Here is a 19,320-nt window from a genome sequence, read left to right as displayed (position 1 = left end):
TGTGATATAAGATTTTTATGTAATATGCCATACTTATGTAGAAGAAGTACTGTCAAATTTGCAAAATCTAAACAGAAAACTTGTTTCAGTGTTCACGTATACTGCTGATTTGTACTGTATGTAATTAGGAATAAAATAAATAAATGATTGGCTTCATGTTCTCTGTTGTTTTTTTCCCCTAGAACTTGAAGAGTCCAGACAAAAATGTCCACCCTGGTGGTACAGATTTGCACACACATTCTTGATCTGGAATTGTTCTCCATATTGGATAAAATTCAAAAAGCTTGTTTATTTTATTGTAATGGATCCTTTTGTAGATCTTGCTATTACCATTTGCATAGTTTTAAACACAATGTTTATGGCTATGGAACATCACCCAATGACCGAAGAATTCAAAAATGTACTTGCTGTGGGAAATTTGGTGAGTTTCTCAATGCATGTTATGTACCCATAGTTCTTCTCTTTGGTTGTCATGATTGTCAGTTCTTTTTTTTCAGTCAGATAGATATGTAGCTATATAATTGTCCATATCCAGAATTTACAATATGAATCATTGTACAGAGTCAAGTTTCTAGTGATGTTATTTTAAAATAACTTTGCAGAAATATAGAGGTCTATAACAATACTATTTCCAACAGGGCCACCATCTTGGGAGTTGGTAGTATGTTGTTTTGTTTTGTTTTGTTTTTTTCAGCTGGCATGTCTCTTTGAAGCAACACTCTGCAAATTTGATACTTTCTTACCCATTTTATAATTACATGGCTGCTGCCTTATGAGTACATTCTCCACGTATTTTCAGAAAAATTATGGATGGTTTGTTTTGACATACAAATGAAGTGTCTGGCCTTTAGAGTCCTGAAGTCCTGGATTTGAATTCTGATTCTGCCTCTTATTGGTTATGTGACCTTTGGCAAATGTGTTAATCTCAATAATCTTTAATTTTCTTATGTATAAAGTAATCATAATACCTCATTTGTAATATAAGAAAAATAATGCATTATTTGTAATATAAATATAACAATTCATTTATCATATCATTGAGAGGATTAAATATTTTCTACTTATTAGTCTGGCATGTCATAAGGCATTAAATTAAAAACTTATTTTTACTGTTATTATTATCATCATCCTGCTCTAAATCATTTAGCAGAAACGCTTCAAAGTATAGGGATAGAGGGAACATTCCTCAGCTTCATAAAAGCTATCTATGAAAAACCCACAGTGAATATCATCCTCAATGGGGAAAAGCTGGCAGCCTTCCCTTTGAGATCAGGAACATGACAAGGATGCCCATTCTCACCACTCTTGTTTAACATAGTATTAGAAGTCCTAGCAACAGCAATCAGACAACAAAGAGAAATAAAATGTATTCAAATTGGCAATGAAGAGGTCAAACACTCACTCTTCACGGATGATGTGATACTTTATATGGAAAACCCAAAAGACTCCACCCCCAAACTACTAGAACTCATATAGCAATTCAGTAATGTGGCAGGATACAAAATCAATATACAGAAATCAGTTGTTTTCTTATACACTAACAATGAAAATACAGAAAGGGCAATCAGAGAATCAATTCCACTTACTATAGCACCAAGAAGTGTAAGATACCTGGGAATAAACCTAACCAAAGAAGTAAAGGATCTGTACTTGAGGAACTACAGAACACTCAAGAAAGAAATTGAAGAAGACGCAGAAAGAAGCCTTAAGAATAAGGATACCAAGGGGTGCCTGGGTGGCTCAGTCGGTTAAGCATCTGCCTTCAGCTCAGGTCATGATCCCAGGGTCCTGGGGTCAAGCCCCACATCAGGCTCCCTGCTCAGTGGAGAGCCTGCTACTTCCTCTCCCTATGTTTGCCACTATGCCTACCTGTGCTCTCTCTCAATCTGTCAAATAAATTAAAAAACAAAACAAAACAAAACAAGCCTTTAAGAATAAGGACACCAAGGGCGCCTGGGTGGCTCAGTGGTTAAAGCCTCTGCCTTTGGCTCAGGTCATGATCTCAGGGTCCTGGGATCGAGTCCCGCATCAGGCTCTCTGCTCAGCAGAGAGCCTGCCTCCTCCTCCTCTCTCTCTGCCTACTTGTGATCTGTCTGTCAAAAAAAAAAAAAAAAAAAAAAAAGAATAAGGACACCAAGATACCAAAACAGGGAGAATGGACACAGAAGACACAAGGACACTCAGGAAGGGATCTGTAGGCCATAAGAAGACAGAGGATCCTATTAGGAAAATGGGTGCCAGAGTGATCTCTTAAATATGCAGTGCTGATCACATGGCCTAATTAATGCCTTAGGGCAAATGGCAAGTGTTAGTTTCTGAGAATCTGTGTGAAACAGGCTGAAGTTCTATTTCATGGCCAAAGGGTCCTAGTTTCTGACCCTTCATAAATTGTGAATAACTCTGGATATCTTTGAGAATGTCTGTATAAGATAATTTTAGTTTTGCCTCGAACTCAAAACAATTGATCTTCGAAGTCAAAGAGTTTGTTTCTGAGTCAGTCTTATCTCCCACGTATTTTCGGTTAAGATGTATGTACTGCACGTGCTCTCTGAGGTAGCATTCTTCTTCCCTTCTGTTTCTCTTTGAAAAAGACAGGACTAGATGGGGGATGGGTATTAAAGAGGCACTTGTGATGAGCACTGGTGTTGTATGTAACTGACGAATCTGAATTCTACTCTAGAAAGCAATATTATACTATAATGGTACTAAAAAATTAAAATAAAAAAAAAAGACAGGACCATCTAGTTTCTAATTGTCGGTGGAAGAACAGATCATGAAGATCAGTACCTTCTTGCTGAGCTGACTGCATCACTGTGAAGCTCAAAAGAATTTATCATGTTTCTTATCTCTTGCCACAACCCTAAGTGTGGGTACTCCCTGCTTGATGCTGCATTATTTTTAAATTGACTCAGCACTTACAGACTTCACTATTTCCCTTTGAGCCTTCTTTGGTCAGCTTCTCTGAGATAAATCAGACCTGAATGATTCATAAACAAGTCCTTCACTGTTGTCTTTTTAAGTCAATCCTTTAATAACAATGTCATGAATTAATGATGTTTTGTGATGCACTTTTGTGTCAAAGCTTTGGAAGTCTTGCTTTAGCTCCCACCATTTCAATTAAATACTTTCTCCTCTTCTACTGATAAATCTTTAAAGAGTGAGTCAACATATTCTCTATTACCCTAGGAGTAGTCAGACCAGACAAAAAGATTGGCTCAAAATTTCAGTATCAATCTATATTTCCTTTTCATTTTCTTCCAGAATAACTTATTGACCCACATTTTTTTCTTTTTCTTTTTTTTTTTGCAAAAAGTGACTGTGTTAATTGTCATGGTTCTATTTATGTGACTTTTTTTAAAAAGATTTATTTATTTGAGAGAGAGAGAGAGAACATGAGTGAGAGGGGCAAAGGGAGAAGGAGAATCTCAAGCAGACTCCACACTGAGCACAGATCTGGACTTGAAGCTTAATCTCACAACCATGAGATGACCACCTAAGCCAAAACCAAGAGTTGTACACTTAACAAATTCGGCTACCCAGGTGCCCCTATTTATATGGAATTTTAATATGCTCTTCTAAAATGCTGCCTATAGATGAAGAGAGTGGACAGGAAAGTTAGAGCTTTTTAAACCTGTAGTGCTTATATTATAGCTATAGAAATAGTGTCACCAGGTTAATGGGATTAAATGAGATAATAACATACATTTACAGAGGATCTGCTGCATTGCCTGAAGCACAGTGATGCCAAACAAATAGTCATAATCATCACTACTTTGATTCTATACTTCTAGTAATACCAGAAAAAAACCATTGTATTTCTCCTTTAGGTCTTCACTGGGATCTTTGCAGCTGAAATGGTTTTAAAACTAATTGCCATGGATCCATATGAGTATTTCCAAATAGGATGGAACATTTTTGACAGTCTTATTGTGACCTTAAGTTTAGTGGAGCTTTTCCTAGCAGATGTGGAAGGACTGTCAGTTCTGCGATCATTTAGACTGGTAAATATAGACCAACCTTACCACTATGTTCCATACATAAAGGGGTGTTTCTAAGGCTTTGTGTTACTATTTAAGTCTTTTGGAGGTCTGAGTCAAAAGACAAGATTAAGGGTTAGTATCTAGTATAATCAATTTCATTCCATCACAAAAGTTCTTAAAGAGTTCAAAAATCACATGACTTTTTTTATCTTAACATCTTGAAGAAATGGTCAGTCGTAATTGAATTAATTTTAGGGTCTCAAAGACATACTCAGTTGTATATACTAGTATGATGTAAGTGGATAAAAGAAAATATTTCTTTGTCAGTCAGCCATAATTTATTTCACAGTAAGAAGCTTATGGTTTACAGAATTTCAATTTCTATAATATGTTCATTACTTGGTAGGTTTGATAACTAAAGATCAAATTATTGTCCCCAAAATGGTGGTTGTCTGCTGTAAAAAATATAAAAATGTAAAGACTTAGAGCATCTTTCTCTAACATATTGGGCTCTAGCCTATGTCAGCATGAAAAAATAGATAAAACTATCAGAATATATTCGAATTTAAAAAAATTTAAAGTGCCAGAAAATAGAACTGAGGACAAATTATCAATTCTAAGCGAATAATATTTGAAACCATAAACCATTATAGTAATCCTGAACTTCCTTCAAAAATATGTGTGGTAACTATATTGTGGCAAGTATAACAAAATAAGAGGAATATTGAAAATAACTGACAGGGAAAAAGTAGAAATGATCAATTTTAGCTAGGTAATAATGATAATTTAGAATTTAAAATTTGGAACAAAACTCAACATTAGAAACATTGAACATTTTTCATAATAATTAACATTAACCTTTGTGTTTCCTTTCAGCTTCGAGTTTTCAAACTGGCAAAGTCTTGGCCAACACTGAATATGCTGATAAAGATCATCGGCAACTCAGTGGGGGCTCTGGGTAACCTCACCTTGGTGTTGGCCATCATCGTCTTCATTTTTGCCGTGGTCGGCATGCAGCTCTTTGGTAAGAACTACAAAGAATGTGTCTGCAAGATCAATGAAGACTGTACACTCCCACGCTGGCACATGAATGACTTCTTCCACTCCTTCCTGATTGTGTTCCGCGTGCTGTGTGGAGAGTGGATAGAAACCATGTGGGACTGTATGGAGGTCGCTGGTCAAGCCATGTGTCTTATTGTGTACATGATGGTCATGGTCATTGGAAACCTAGTGGTACGTAATCAGAGGTTCACACATACAAAATTCCACAGAGAAAGTTGTTATATGATGATTAGACCAGTTATTTTATAATTTTAGGGTTAATTACACATAAAACTATTAATGGTAATAGAATATTGGTCATTTTAATATGGGAAAGTATTATTTCAATTTCCCTGACAGATAACCTTTATTTATATTTTTCACAATGATTATATTATTTTACTTATTTTATTTTATTTTATTTTTTCAAAGATTTATTTATTTATTTGAGAGGGGGAGTGTGCATGTGTAGAGGGAAGGGCAGAGCGAGAGAATCTTCAAGCAGACTCTGCTGAGCACAGAGTCTGATAAAGGGCTCCATCTCTCAACCCATGAGATCATGACCTGAAGCAAAACGAAGAGTCAGACAACTAACAGAGCCACTCAGGTGCCCCTTCACAACATTTATTTTAATGGAAAGTTTTCTACTTTATTCTCTCATTTTGATAACAATGTCATATGAATTAAATCTGTGGTTTTCCTGTCTCTTAAAAGTCCATTCGAATATCGAGTTATACTAGTAAATAGAATATGATTAAATTAACAATAACAAAAATGAAATTATAATGGAACAAAGCAACTGAAAGGACTGGTCCCATTGCTCTATAGTCATATATAATAAAACTAGCAACCATTACCAAGGATCAGGAAATTATGGCTCATGGGCCAAATCTATCATACTGCCTGTTTTTGTATGGCCTTGCAAGCTTGGAATGCTTGTTTTTATTTTTGTTTTTGTTTTTTTTTTTTCCAATGGTTAAAAAAACAAAAGGAAAAATAATATTTCATGACATATGGAAATTATATGAAATATAAATTTCAGGCTCTGTAAGCAAAATTTTGTGAGAACACGGACATGCTAATTCATTTACATAATTTTCTATGTCTGTTTTATTCTGCTATGGAAGAGTTGAGTAGTTGCATAGATATTCTATGTCCCACAAAGGTCAAAATATTTTTTATCTCATCCTTCACCAAAAAAGATTTGCCCACCACTGCTCTAAAGCTTTTCTTTCACAAATGATCTTCTTCACTTGTGTTTGCTTGGCTTATACTCCTTCTCTGTTTCTTCTTGTTTTACCTGCCCATTGGTAAAAACTTTCAAGCTTACAAATGAGAAAATTGGGATCGATGCTCTTCCATGACTCACTCGCTTCGGTTTTCAAAGCTGCCATGTTGATTTGGTTTAGTTTGTCACCTGGCATCAGACTCCTCATTAGGGATTCCAGGAGGTAGGGTATAGTAACAACTATATGGTTAATACTTTGACATTCCACTGGCTTGAAAATAGTTGCTAATTTTTTCTTGTCCTTGAAGCCCCCATGTCAAAAGTAATTCAGAATCTAGGACAGAAACCTACATTCTTTAAATCACATATGAGATGGTACTGTTTCGTGCCATTAAATAGCTAGACATATACAGAGTAAATTATGCAATCCAAGTTCTAGACCATTACTGCACAACATATAGACACCATGAGTTAGAATTCTGTAATTATTGATCATCCTCTAGTTGTAGTAATAAATGTACTAGTTGGGCACCTGGGTGGCTCAGTGGGTTAAGCCTCTGCATTCGGCTCAGGTCATGGTCTCAGGGTCCTGGGATCAAGCCCCACATCAGGCTCTCTGCTCAGCAGGGAGCCTGCTTCCCTTCCTCTCTCTCTCTGCCTGCCTCTCTGCCTACTTGTGATCTCTGTCTGTCAAATAAATAAATAAAATGTTTAAAAAAATAAATGTACTAGTTTTATACAGGCTTATAAATCCCTTTCAACATGAAATAAAATGCGTATGCTCCATCTGATTCTTCTTCTGAATTTAACATTTGTATTCATAAGCTCCTATAGTGTGATTTGTTTGTATACTTCTTCTTACAAAATTTTGACATTAAAATATTGAAATGTAGCCTTTATAAGATTTATTTGATATTTTGATATCAAAACTTACCATACCAAAGCCATTAGTCACAAATGATTTAAATCTTTAGTATTCACTCAGGCATGGATGAAGTGAGGGGGATTCCTTGCGCACTCTCAAATTATTCATTCAATATTTTTATTACTTTTGCTGTGAAAGGAACTATATGTGGGTATTGCAGGGTGATTAAAAATATATACCTATGAATTAGTCCTTGTCTTCAAGGTAATTACAATCTATTGACACGAAATTATCAGATAAAGAAGTAGGTGCTAGCAGTGAGGGAAAAAAAATGCTCTTGATACATTGGAAGAAAAGAGAGAAGTTCTGAACAGTGACTCAGAGAAGAATTTTGAAGTGGGTCTTTGAATAATATATAAAATAATATTTAAGCATGAACCACAGGTGTGAGAGTAATGGTTTACTTTGAAAAGCAATATGAATTTATAGTTAAAAATAGATGGGATGGGGTGCCTGGGTGGCTCAGTGGGTTAAAGCCTCTGCCTTCGGCTCGGGTCATGATCCCGGGGTCCTGGGATCGAGCCCCGCATCAGGCTCTCTGCTCAGCAGGGAGCCTGCTTCCGCCTCTCTCTCTCTGCCTGCCTCTCTGCCTACTTGTGATCTCTGTCAAATAAATAAATAAAATACTAAAAAAAAAAAAAGACAATTGGTCTAATTATAAAAAAAAATAGATGGGATATCTCAGTGAATGTTTAATCCATATGGAACTGGTAATAACTACGCATGATCGTATTTATTCATTATTTACTAGTGATAATGAAAGACAAGAGAAGTGTAATTCACAAAATAGATAACCAACTCTTGGTTAAGGAATTACCAATGATATAGAATTAGAATCTAAAAAGAAAAACGATAAATTATGTTTCTGATACAGTCCTCTGCATATTAGAGTTATATGCTAAGCAGATCTCTCTTTTATTATCACTTATTCATTTTACTTAGTTCATTTTACTACCAATTAGTTAAAATTAGTTAAAAATAATAAGAAAGAACATTAATCAGAATGATATTGAATCAGATATACATTTTATTAATATTTCTTTCTATACTTAAGCTGATAATGGATGTGTAATATAGAATGGACTTCATTTTCATTGTGATATGAGTAGTTTTGATAGAATAGTAGAGTCCTGTTATGATTTTTGATGGAATGGAAGTTGTTGTTATTATCCTTGCATGAAGGATATGATGAAGATATGACAGACAGGAGCACATTATTGAAACATGTGAAATCTTATAAAAGCCAAACTCATAGAAACAGACACTACAATGGTGATTACTAGGGCCTGGGACGTGGGGGAAATAGGACATGGTGGTCAAAGTTCAAAATTCCAGCTATAAGGTAAATAAGTTCTAGGGATCTAATTTACAGCATGGTGATTATAGTTAATAATACTGAATTATATACTTGAAAGTTGCTAAGAGAATAGATCTTAAATATTCTCACTGCAAATAAATGATAATTCTTTGAAATGATGGAGGTGTTCCTTAACACTCTGGTGGTAGTCATTTTGCAGTGTATAAAAATGTCAAGTCAACATGTTGTACATTTTAACCTTACACAATGTTATATAACAACTATATCTCAATAAATGTGGAAAAAATACAGTTAATTACAAATTTGAAAAGAAAAAAAAGGAAGGCTATTAACACTTGCATTGATTAGGGAGACTAAAGCTATAGAATGAGCCCTTGGCTTCTCATCAACATTCCTATTAAAACATACACACAAATAAACATGTATCTCATAATGAAATATATTTTCTCATTGGCCATAAAGACCAAAATGAAAGTAAACTCTTTCAGAACTCCTTCAGGATTTATCATAGTTGTTTTCTGTGATTTCTTCTTCTTTCTCCCCCTCAGACTCTTCTCTTAAACATATTAACATAGACATTTTTAACCTGTGTTCTTCTACTTATATCTCTGCAGATTTGTTTTAGGTGGGACCCAAATTCAGGCATGAGTCCCTTCTCTTCAGTTTGGCCTAATTTTGATTATTTTTATGAGGTCGATAGTTTTGCCCTCAAAGAGACCTACATGAAAGGGTATTTCAATTACCTTTTTGTTTCCTATCTAAAATAATATTTACATGTAACTTAAATAAAATTAAATACCTTCAACTCTCTGTGAGGTTTTTGTTTTTGTTTTTGTTTTTGTTTTTTTTTTACAATGTTGAGTTCACCTGGACCCCTACCTCAGGGAGGAAAAACAGAAATAGTTTTGTAGACAAACAGGATTTTTGTTGTCCTGTGCTCTTTTATTATCTCTTCCAGGGCCAAATGATTGACATGAGGCCAATCAGTCATATTGCCATTATCTCATTTGAATTGGGTTCAGTGGGCAGGTCCCTTTGTATGTTTTAAAAGCCTCATTAAGTTGCAAGCTGGCACAATTCTTGGACAGAATATTTTATTACAGGAGCTTTGCAAGTATTATATGTTCCATTTGTTGCAAAAAACTGACATATCTCTTCTAGGAAAAGCAAGCACAGAGCTTGTCATAGGTTACTTCAGCACAACAGACACTCCTCACAATTTTCTTGTTCTACTTTTTTTCATAGGTGACAAATATTAATTACAGGTAAACATTAGGTAGACTTTCTATTCCCATAAAAGGGAATTTGGCCAGAGATGAACTTAAGAATGACATAATGATAATGGGAAGAGAGCATTCTCTTTGATCCTCATGCAAAGTCCTTCCTGGGGTATGTCTGACCTCTGCTTCCCAGAGTTCCCAGGAGTCAGGATACGGATGGACAAGACAGTAGAGGAGTCTAGCCTCTACTCTACCCTATCACATGTTCTCTCTGTGTGAAGAAGTGCAGGGATCTTTAATACTGGTTTGGATTTTGGTCTGTATTTCAGAAAAATGTGCTTATTTTCTTCTTTATTTCCTGTCTCCCTATTTCTCCATACCCCATTCGCATCCTGATGTAGGTCCTCAATCTATTTCTGGCTTTATTATTGAGCTCATTTAGCTCAGACAATCTTACAGCAATTGAAGAAGATACTGATGCAAACAACCTCCAGATTGCAGTGGCCAGAATTACAAAGGGAATAAATTATGTGAAACAAACCTTACGTGAATTTATTCTCAAAGCATTTTCCAAAAAACCAAAGGTTTCCAAAGACACAAGAAGAGCAGAAGATCAAAATAGTAAGAAGGAAAACTATATATCTAACCGCACACTTGCTGAAATGAACAGAGATCACAATTATCACAAAGAAAAAGACCAGATCAGTGGTTTTGGAAGCAGCGTGGACAAATATTTGATGGAAGAAAGTGATTGTCAATCATTTATTCATAATCCCAGCCTGACTGTGACAGTGCCCATTGCACCCGGGGAATCTGATTTGGAAAATATGAATACCGAGGAACTGAGCAGTGATTCAGAGAGTGAATACAGCAAAGGGGTAAGATTTTTCATACACATTGTTTCCTATTATTAATTAGTGTGAAATGAAATGAAATTTTAAGTTTTTGCTGTGATAAGTTCTTTCTAATGTTGCAGACTATTGGGTAGTTTCTTGTGTTTGTGAGTTTACACAGCAGCTTGCTGAAGATTCATCTGGTGAGGTTTTACTTACTGGTTCTTAATAATTGATGCAATCATACTTAGCTAGATTTGAAAGCACTAGGTTCGTTTAAGTCTTCCCTTCCCTCATCCCCTTTTGTTATCAGTTGTAAAATCATATACCGTTTCCTGTCTGTTGAATCCACTGCTCCTTCTCATTACCTTTGTTTGCCTTTGCACTCACTACTTCTTGCCTAAACCATACCAAATAGTGTCTCAACTGGTGTCTCTGCCTCCATTTTCCATCTGCTCCAGATCACTAGTTGGATTAATTTTACCCAGGTTCAATCCTGATCACATCACTCCTTTGAAGTATGTTTGGTCCCCCAAGTCTCCAGAATTACAGACTGTAGATAAACTCTTCACACCATGGCCCCATCCAGCTGACCAGCTGAGTCATCCCGTGCTTGCCTGGTTTCCTTCTGGACCACAAGCACTCGCATTGTGCATCACTCTGCTTGGGATTTCCTTCCCCAGTCAAAATCCTATATACATCCTTTAAGACATTCCTCATGTATAAAATTATTAGGCCTTACATTACAGGGTTGGGTAATAAGGATTACATGAATTAACATGGGCAAAATGCTTAGAACACTACTCGGAGTGCTCAAAAGTGGTAGCTATTGCATTCTTAATTCCTCTGCAAAGAGATAAGAGCTTTCCTCAGTTTTAATCCTGCCCGATTTTATGACTTTTCCTGGATTTATTGTTTAACTTTGTATTTTATTACTCTTTTTGGAGAAATTATTGTATGCATCACAGGTTGCTCTAAACTCATTGAGAACAGGAATCTTTTATCAAAAATTTTATATCTTCTTTCTCCACATCTGGGTGTTTATGTATTCAAAGTAACAGTTTTTTACTGTTTTTATTAATTGAACTGTGTTCTTATTAATATGGAATAGAATAACCGTGAGCTTTAAGACAAAGCATTTTTATGGTATTTCTTCAAAGTTTCAGGATATCCCTTAAAAATAGTACTCCTTTCTTTCAGTCACATTTGGAAGTATCTGTGAGGCATTTATCACATGCCTTCTATATGCTTATCCCCATACTAAGACCTGCCCTCCATGAATTTCCAGGGGATTTTGGAATAAAGATACATATGTGTGTGTGTGTGTGTGTGTGTGTGTGTGTGTGTGTGTGTGTGCCTCCTAGCCATATGACCAGTGCTGCATGCATAGTAAGTGCTCAATACTTACTGAGTGAATACGAGATTATATAAATTAAGACTGTGTATTTCTAAGTAGCCAAAGAAATTCTTTCCAAGATGACAAAGTAAGGAATGACATGTTTAATTTTTTTTATTTTTTATTTTTAAAACCTTTACACAGAAGAAGTACTGCTTGTTTCAGCTTGAAGGTAGAAAATCAGATTCCACACACCACTTTTCAAGAAGTGATCTGAGCCCAGTCACATGTAGAGAGGAAAACTAGTTCTATTACTCATTTTTCTGCTTGTGAAGATCACAGCTGAAAAACTACAATTGCTTGGTAGACTTTCTGAATAAGTTTGGGATTCCAGGTGTTAGGACAGTTGTTAGCTGGCAGAGTTTACCAAGCACTTCTTTAAATCTTAATATTTGGAAGAATCGTTTCTTATCTGGTTATTTTTCCTTTGCCCAAAGCTGGTGGCTGACCTTAAATGGAGGCCCTCTGTGGCAGACAAAAGATTTGTTCTTGCTCTGTTAATTATGACATTTTGAAGAGAATCTTATAGATCTGCCCATTTAGCACCTCATTTTCTAAAAAGCTCAATAAGAGGAAGTGACTGTATCCACAGTTAATAAACCTAGTTCAAAGGCAAAACCATGACAAGAACCCCAGTCTTGTGATTCATAGATCAGTCCTATTTCTCTCTTCTTTGCCCTGTCTTTGTCCATTTCATGGATAAAACACACATCCCTATTGGGTTACTGAGGCATGCTTCTGAAAAATTTACCTACCTTGTAGCATCCAGAGGAGGTTTGTGATGTCATAGTGGCCAGCTGTGTTTTTTTTTATAATTAGTGATTTAGTTTATAAACTGTTTCATTATTGAAATAGACTATTTTTTTGGTTTTGAATTCAAGTTTTCGTTTACATTGTAGTTAGTCAACATATATGGGATAGTGCCCTCCTTAATCCCCATCATCCATTTAGCCCACCCCTGCCCACCTTTCTCCATCAACCCTTACTTTGTTCTCTATAGTTAAAAGTCTCATATGGTTTGCTTCCTTCTTTCTCTTTCTTTTTTCCTCCTTTTCCTTTGTTCATCTGTTTTGTTTCTTAAATTCCACATATGAGGGAAATCATGTGGTATTTATCTTTCATTGACTGACTTATTTCACTTAGCATAATACACTCTAGCTCCATCCATGTGGTTGCAAACGGCAAGATTTCATTCTTTTGATGGCTGAGTAATATTGCATTGTATATATACCACATCCTTTTTATCCATTCATCCATATTTGGGCTCTTTCCATAATTTGGCTATTGTTGATAATGTTGCTATAACCACCCATAAAGTTACTCTTTCATCCATCCCATAAACCCTTCCTAAAAAGCATGAAATTTAGTGCCCTTAAACTGTGTTATCTAAGGGTCATTTGGTAGTAATATTCTAATATTCTTGATTGTCATTTTTATATTTATAGTTATAGCTACATGAGAAAAATGTATAATTTTTCTATTTCATATATGTGGTTTATATGGTATAATACACAGGAGCATGGGGCTACATCATAGCTTGTAATAAAGAATATGTAAGCTAATTGCTTTAAGTCATTTAGCACCATATTTGAGTTGGTAAGCCTAAAACAATGCTAGCTATTGTGTTTATTATTATTATTTTTTAAAGATTTTATTTATTTATTTGAGAGAGAGAGAGCATGAGAGAGAGCACGAGAGGAGAGAGGTCAGTGGGAGAAGCAGACTCCCTGCTGAGCAGGGAGCCCGATGTAGGACTCGATCCCAGGACTCCAGAGCTGAAGGCAGTTGCCTAACCAACTGAGCCACGCAGGCGCCCCTATTGTGTTTATTATTGAACTCATCATCATTATCAGCTTAAAGTATGGATTTAAAATCATGGACTAAGAATGTTTGCTCTTCATCATTAAAAAATTTCCCATGATATATCTCACAGTGTGAGTATATTCAAACCCACTTTGCTATTCTGGACTTGAGAAATAACAAAAGTTTAAGAACTATAGGAAATTCGTTGGGTACCTTAGAGGTAATAGTATCTCCAACTGTGAAACCCTATGTTAAAGTCTTTTCTCCAGCTGCTTGAGATTTAAATGTTTCTCATTATGACTTGGTTTTGGTTTTGTTTTTCCATTTGAACTACTAAAAAAAAAAAAAAAAAAAATGTAGATTTTCTTTACCAAGAGTGCTTCTACTACCCTTCATGCTAACCTCCCTCCTCTATCCCCCTAATCTTCAGCTCCCACTTGAGCTCCCAAATTTTTTAACTACTTATTCCCTCCTTTCCAACTTCTAATTTTTCATGCCTAAGGTATCTTTGAAAGAGTGATTGCCATGTTCTTGATGAAACTTGCCCAAAGGGCAAATCTTGATTACCCAATACAAAGTAATGCTTGATTCAATACATTTGGGTTATTTAAATCTTAAGCACTTCCTTGGGATATGTTTAAGAATAGGAGCCTCTGGAAATAGAATATTTGCCTTAAATTCTAGCTTTGGTATTTACTAACTCTATGGTCTTGAGCAATCTACATTCTTTTCTGATGTTGTATTTTAGTTTTTGTATAAGCAAAAGAGAATTATAATAAAGAGTAAATGAGGTGGGTAAATAATTAGATATGTGTCTTCTGGAAAGCAAGTGCCTGATTAACAGTTATGGGTATGGGATTGAGGGACCACATAAACAGTATAAGTAGTTACTTGCTACCGGTTAAAGCCAAGAGAAGTAGCATGATGTAGATCAATGGTTCACAATTTTAGTGTGTAAAAGACAAGGGAAACTTGTTCCAAACACCAGATCTGGGCTATATCCTTTGAACTCTTTCTGCCTAAGTCTGGAAGCAACTTTAGAATCCTTATCAGTGGTGTTCCCATTGGCCACTGTGATGGATTGAGTTCTCATGGGAAATGAACCTAAATTCATCCCTACCATGTTTTGACCCAGGTTTCTGAGATATCATTTTCTTTATTCAGGGACTGAAGATATTTCCCCCTTTGCCTGTTGAATCTGCATTTTGAACAGAGGGAAACAACATCTTTAACCTTTGATGCACCCCCCACAATAAAACAAAACAAAACAAAACAAAAAACTTTTCTTTTATGGCCTAGCATCCCGTTTTCCCATTATGTTTGACAGACTTTTTCATCTTCTAATATCAGATCTCATATTGGCAAGTGCCCTTGTCCTGATACGCACTCCAGAATGAAGTAAAAATATTTTATAATAAAACACCTTACCAGAAGATGACCAAAGAGATGAGTTTAAATAGTGTTGAGTAAAATATAAACAGTTCTAAGGAAGTAATTGGTAATAGAACATCAGCATTTCTCTTAAGATAGAGTTTGTCTCAGAATTGAGAAAGACATATTGTTATCTTCCATGGACCCATGAAAATAGGACTTGTCCCTATTTCTCAGAATGCAGACACTGAACTAATGGCCCCTCTCAAAGTCAGCCTCCTCCTGAGGCGCACTGTGGTCCTCTAAGCATGTGGCAAGCATTAGCAGCACACTGCACAGATTTTTACCATTAGCAGTGAAGTGCTTCCTGATTATGAGCCTCAAACGAAGCATGAAATGAACCCATTCATTCAATAAATATGTATTGAGCTCTGCTATGCTCCAGGCACCAAGAGTTGCTGAGGGGAAAAAAAAAAAAATTACCCACCTGCAATGATTTAATGTGATTGGCATATGACTTAACTAAATTCTTAAGTGTAGTGTTTTTTTTAATTGTGCCAAGTGTCAAAATTTAAAACTCTAAAAAACTAAATTAATAGCTAATTTCTTTTAATGGAGAGGTCTTTCTTAGATTAGAGTCATTCTCTTTGTTTTCTATTGCTACAGACTACTTCCTTCTCTGCTCTAAAGATGAAAAAAAAGCAGCTTATAGAATTGTAAAATGGACTTTGGAAGTATATGCAAATTTCAGAGGAAAACATTAATCCAAATTTATTTCTCCTAATATTTAAAAACAAAAACAGCCTCATGTGATTTTAAAGTAGTACAGACTCTTAAGGCTTTCAGAGAAGCTCCTTTCTTCACTGTGAATCTAATCCCCAAGTACTTTTTACTGCTCTTTTGACAAATGTATCTATTTGTCAAGGCTGCTTAAGTGAATTTGCTCATATTGTGTACTTAGCAGAGAGGAAACATTCTTTGTAAACATTTCCTCCTAGAGAGATGCCCCATTCATTCCTCCTCAAGCCAAAGGCAGATACTTAGCTTTACCTAATTGTTCTTTGGTGTTCTAAAACATTATATCAAAGTTGTGATGGAACTAGCTGAGGTCCTCAGAGAAAAGAGGTCAATGAAATATTCAAATTTTACATAATCAAACTACCCTCCTTCAAGAGAACATCATTTAAAACACTGCAAACACATTTATACAAAACTTCATGTTCCATAAGGAACCAAATTCCAAATAAACCCCTCATTAACTTTGATCATTGGGGAAAAAATTGCAAAGGAATGCATTACAGAACATTTTTTGTGAAATACTGCTATTCATTTGTTGAACTCACATTTACTGAGCTGCTGCTTGTTACCATACTCCTGCTAGACATTAGGAAGACACATCATTAATGCATTCATTTCTTCAGTAAAGGTAGGCTATAGGTCTTTGTGTTTGGCATGGTTTTAAGTGATAAGGAGTAAAGCAAGTTTCCTGCCTTTGAGGAGAAACACATAGAGAAACCAGAAATTATAATTAAACATACAAAAAAGAATTAAAACAGGGTTTGGTTTTAGGACAAAACATTCACACAGGATAGAGGAGAATATAACTAATCTTAAAAATAAATTGGAATACTTCACAGAAGAAATGGCATTTGAAGGAAGTTTTATAGTGAAAAGATAAATTCTTTCTTCAGAGTAGGTGAAAGAACTTTCTGATAGAGGTGAAGAGCCCTTTTGGGAGATACAGATTGACTCTTTTTTTTTTTTTTTAAGATTTTATTTATTTATTTGACAGAGAGAGATCACAGGTAGACAGAGAGGCAGGCAGAGAGAGAGAGAAGCAGGCTCCCTGCTGAGCAGAGAGCCCGATGCGGGACTCGATCCCAGGACCCTGAGATCATGACCTGAGCCAAAGGCAGCAGCTTAACCCACTGAGCCACCCAGGCGCCCCAGATTGACTCTTAACATTAGGTTTTATCTTAGAAGACTGGATGGGTATCAATGCTATTAAAAATATGTAGGAGGAGGAGAAAATTTAGGAAGTAGAGTATATTCAGAGTTTAATTTGGGGCATCTTAATTGTGAGCTACTTGCCAGATGGCCAAGTGATGCCAAACAGTATGTATTTGGAAACTTAGGTTCCAAGGAAAGAGGACAAGTCAGAGTTGTAGACAGGTTGGGATTTTATGTGTTCAGTTATGTTAACCATAGGATATACAGAGAGTCAGCCTGAGGTCAGGTTCTGTGGGAAACTAGCTCTGAGAGAGAAATTGGTGTGTAAGAGATTTACTGGGAAGTATTCTCAGGAGCAACACCTACCACCTGTAAGAAATGAGGGAAGCAAGATGACTGGGCACAGGAAGAAATGAAATGTTATGTATTTTCAGCAGATGCCTCTGCTGATCCTATGGGCATCTCCAGTAGATACTATGGTGACCCTATGGAGTAGTCCTAATTGAAGCAAAGGAGTCAGGCCTTTTACCCTCCCACCAATGAGTCATTAGATGCAGGTTCCCTCCCCACCCTCCCAGGGGAGGAGATGTAACTGTTGGGTGAAGCAGCTCTCTTCTGCATAACAATTCCCATGAGGGGACTCAGTTGTGAGCCTTCAGCCCCCAACATTCCCAGTAGCTGGAGGGATGAGAGGCTTGCCTGAAGCGGGGAATGGGCGCAGCTCACCACAGCACCCACTACACTACAAGGACCACGAAAGTAAGAGGACAAGTGAGCAACTCAACACTTGAGATGTGGACCCAAAAGAAGAACACACCAAAGAAACCAAGGGAAAATTGGACCTATTTGCCACTTTCATTTACATTGTATAACTTTCCTATGACAACTAGGAGAATGGATATTATTCATCTATATTTACAGATAACAAAAACACTGAAAAATTAAGAAATAATGTTGATTAGTCACTGATGTTTCTGGGGGTCTCTTTAAAGTTTGAACCCCAAGTTTTAACCACCATATTACGTACCATAGAAAGGCAAGGTGTTAGTAGGAATATAATTATTTTCTGTTTTGCACTGTAATGTTGCAATTAAGGATCAAAATTTCTGGTATAATGGTATTGTGCATATGCTGGTTCATATTTGGCTTCTGATTCTCATTAATGCTGATTTATTAAGTTATAGTTTACCTCAATAAAATAACTAGAACAAAGCACGTTCCATGACCAAGTAATAAACCAGCCCATTGAGGATGCATTGAGTAAGACTCTGTCAGCCTGAGGGCATGTGAGAGGAGGTGGGGCTTGAGCCAGACCCTGAAGGATGGTGATCATTTCATTGAGTGGATGTAATGGAGAAGGGAATCCCAGGCAGAGGAACATTCATGTTGCTTACCTGACTCACCGATGCATTAGTCCATCTACCCATTCATCTGTTCAGTATTCAATCTTTTCAATTTTAAAAAAACCATTATCTTTGGAGAAAGTTAAACATGTTTACTTATTGATTTAATAAAAAATTGTTTAAATATTTGTAGTCATCAAGGTTAAATATTTTACATCTTTTTAGTATGTGGTGGTTTTAATTATGTTGTTACTTGGTCTCTCTTTAGATTTTTTTATGAACTTTTTCCCTGAAACAGGCAGTTATTATGTTCACCAAGAAAGCAGTTTTGATTTCTTCTTACCATTGCATTTAAGAAAATAAAATAATCTCTTCCAGAATTGCATTTGGTTTAGCAAGATTTAGGCATTAGTTACAATTACACAATTTTATAATTATAATTATAGGATACATTAATTATACAATTAAGCTGGTATTTGATCCTATTTTTATGCAGATCCTTAAAAACACAAAACAAAACAGAAGAAGACTCCCATAGAATTTTACTTAACCATTTCTTTTTTGCAGATTGGTTTCAAAATATTTGAAGAATCATCTTTACTGGATTTCTTTATGTGTCTGAAAACAATGAAATTTTGATCTGACATTTGAATCATTATTTCTTATTCTTTTTATTTTGATAAATTTGGAAACATTTTTCCTTCAATGCTGTTTTAAATGTCAAAATTAAAAGTGATAATTAAAAGTAAATCATGAAATTCTAATTTTAGAATATGCTTTTTAAAAACTACATACTCCTACTCTTACCAACCCTAGAACTGAGAATCACTTATTTTTAGATGGTTGTTAAAAAGAGCAAACAGAATGCAAAAGATAGCCTTATCACATTATAGTAGCTAAATTCATCCCCTA

General features: G+C 35.7%; 1 protein-coding gene and 1 long non-coding RNA gene across 3 annotated transcripts in view; one reads left to right on the top strand and one right to left on the bottom strand.

Moving 5' to 3' along the window:
• LOC116880910 overlaps positions 1 to 19,320 on the bottom strand; it is a 140,998-nt gene that overhangs the window by 11,318 nt on the left and 110,360 nt on the right. The gene's annotated exons all lie outside the window — the stretch shown is intronic.
• Positions 1 to 19,320, top strand: part of SCN9A (sodium voltage-gated channel alpha subunit 9) — a 166,526-nt gene that overhangs the window by 92,952 nt on the left and 54,254 nt on the right. The window contains exons 14-17 of the mRNA XM_032880361.1: positions 183 to 421; positions 3,828 to 4,001; positions 4,857 to 5,213; positions 10,114 to 10,590. Coding sequence (XP_032736252.1) covers positions 183 to 421; positions 3,828 to 4,001; positions 4,857 to 5,213; positions 10,114 to 10,590 — 1,247 coding nt within the window. The remainder of the gene's footprint in view (positions 1 to 182; positions 422 to 3,827; positions 4,002 to 4,856; positions 5,214 to 10,113; positions 10,591 to 19,320) is intronic.

Source organism: Lontra canadensis, unplaced genomic scaffold (genome assembly GCF_010015895.1).
Source record: "Lontra canadensis isolate GAN:19392208 unplaced genomic scaffold, GSC_riverotter_1.0 scaffold69, whole genome shotgun sequence".
Lineage (NCBI taxonomy): Eukaryota > Metazoa > Chordata > Mammalia > Carnivora > Mustelidae > Lontra > Lontra canadensis.
The sequence above is the reverse complement of the archived record's forward strand: the minus strand, read 5'-3'. Positions and strand labels throughout refer to the sequence as shown.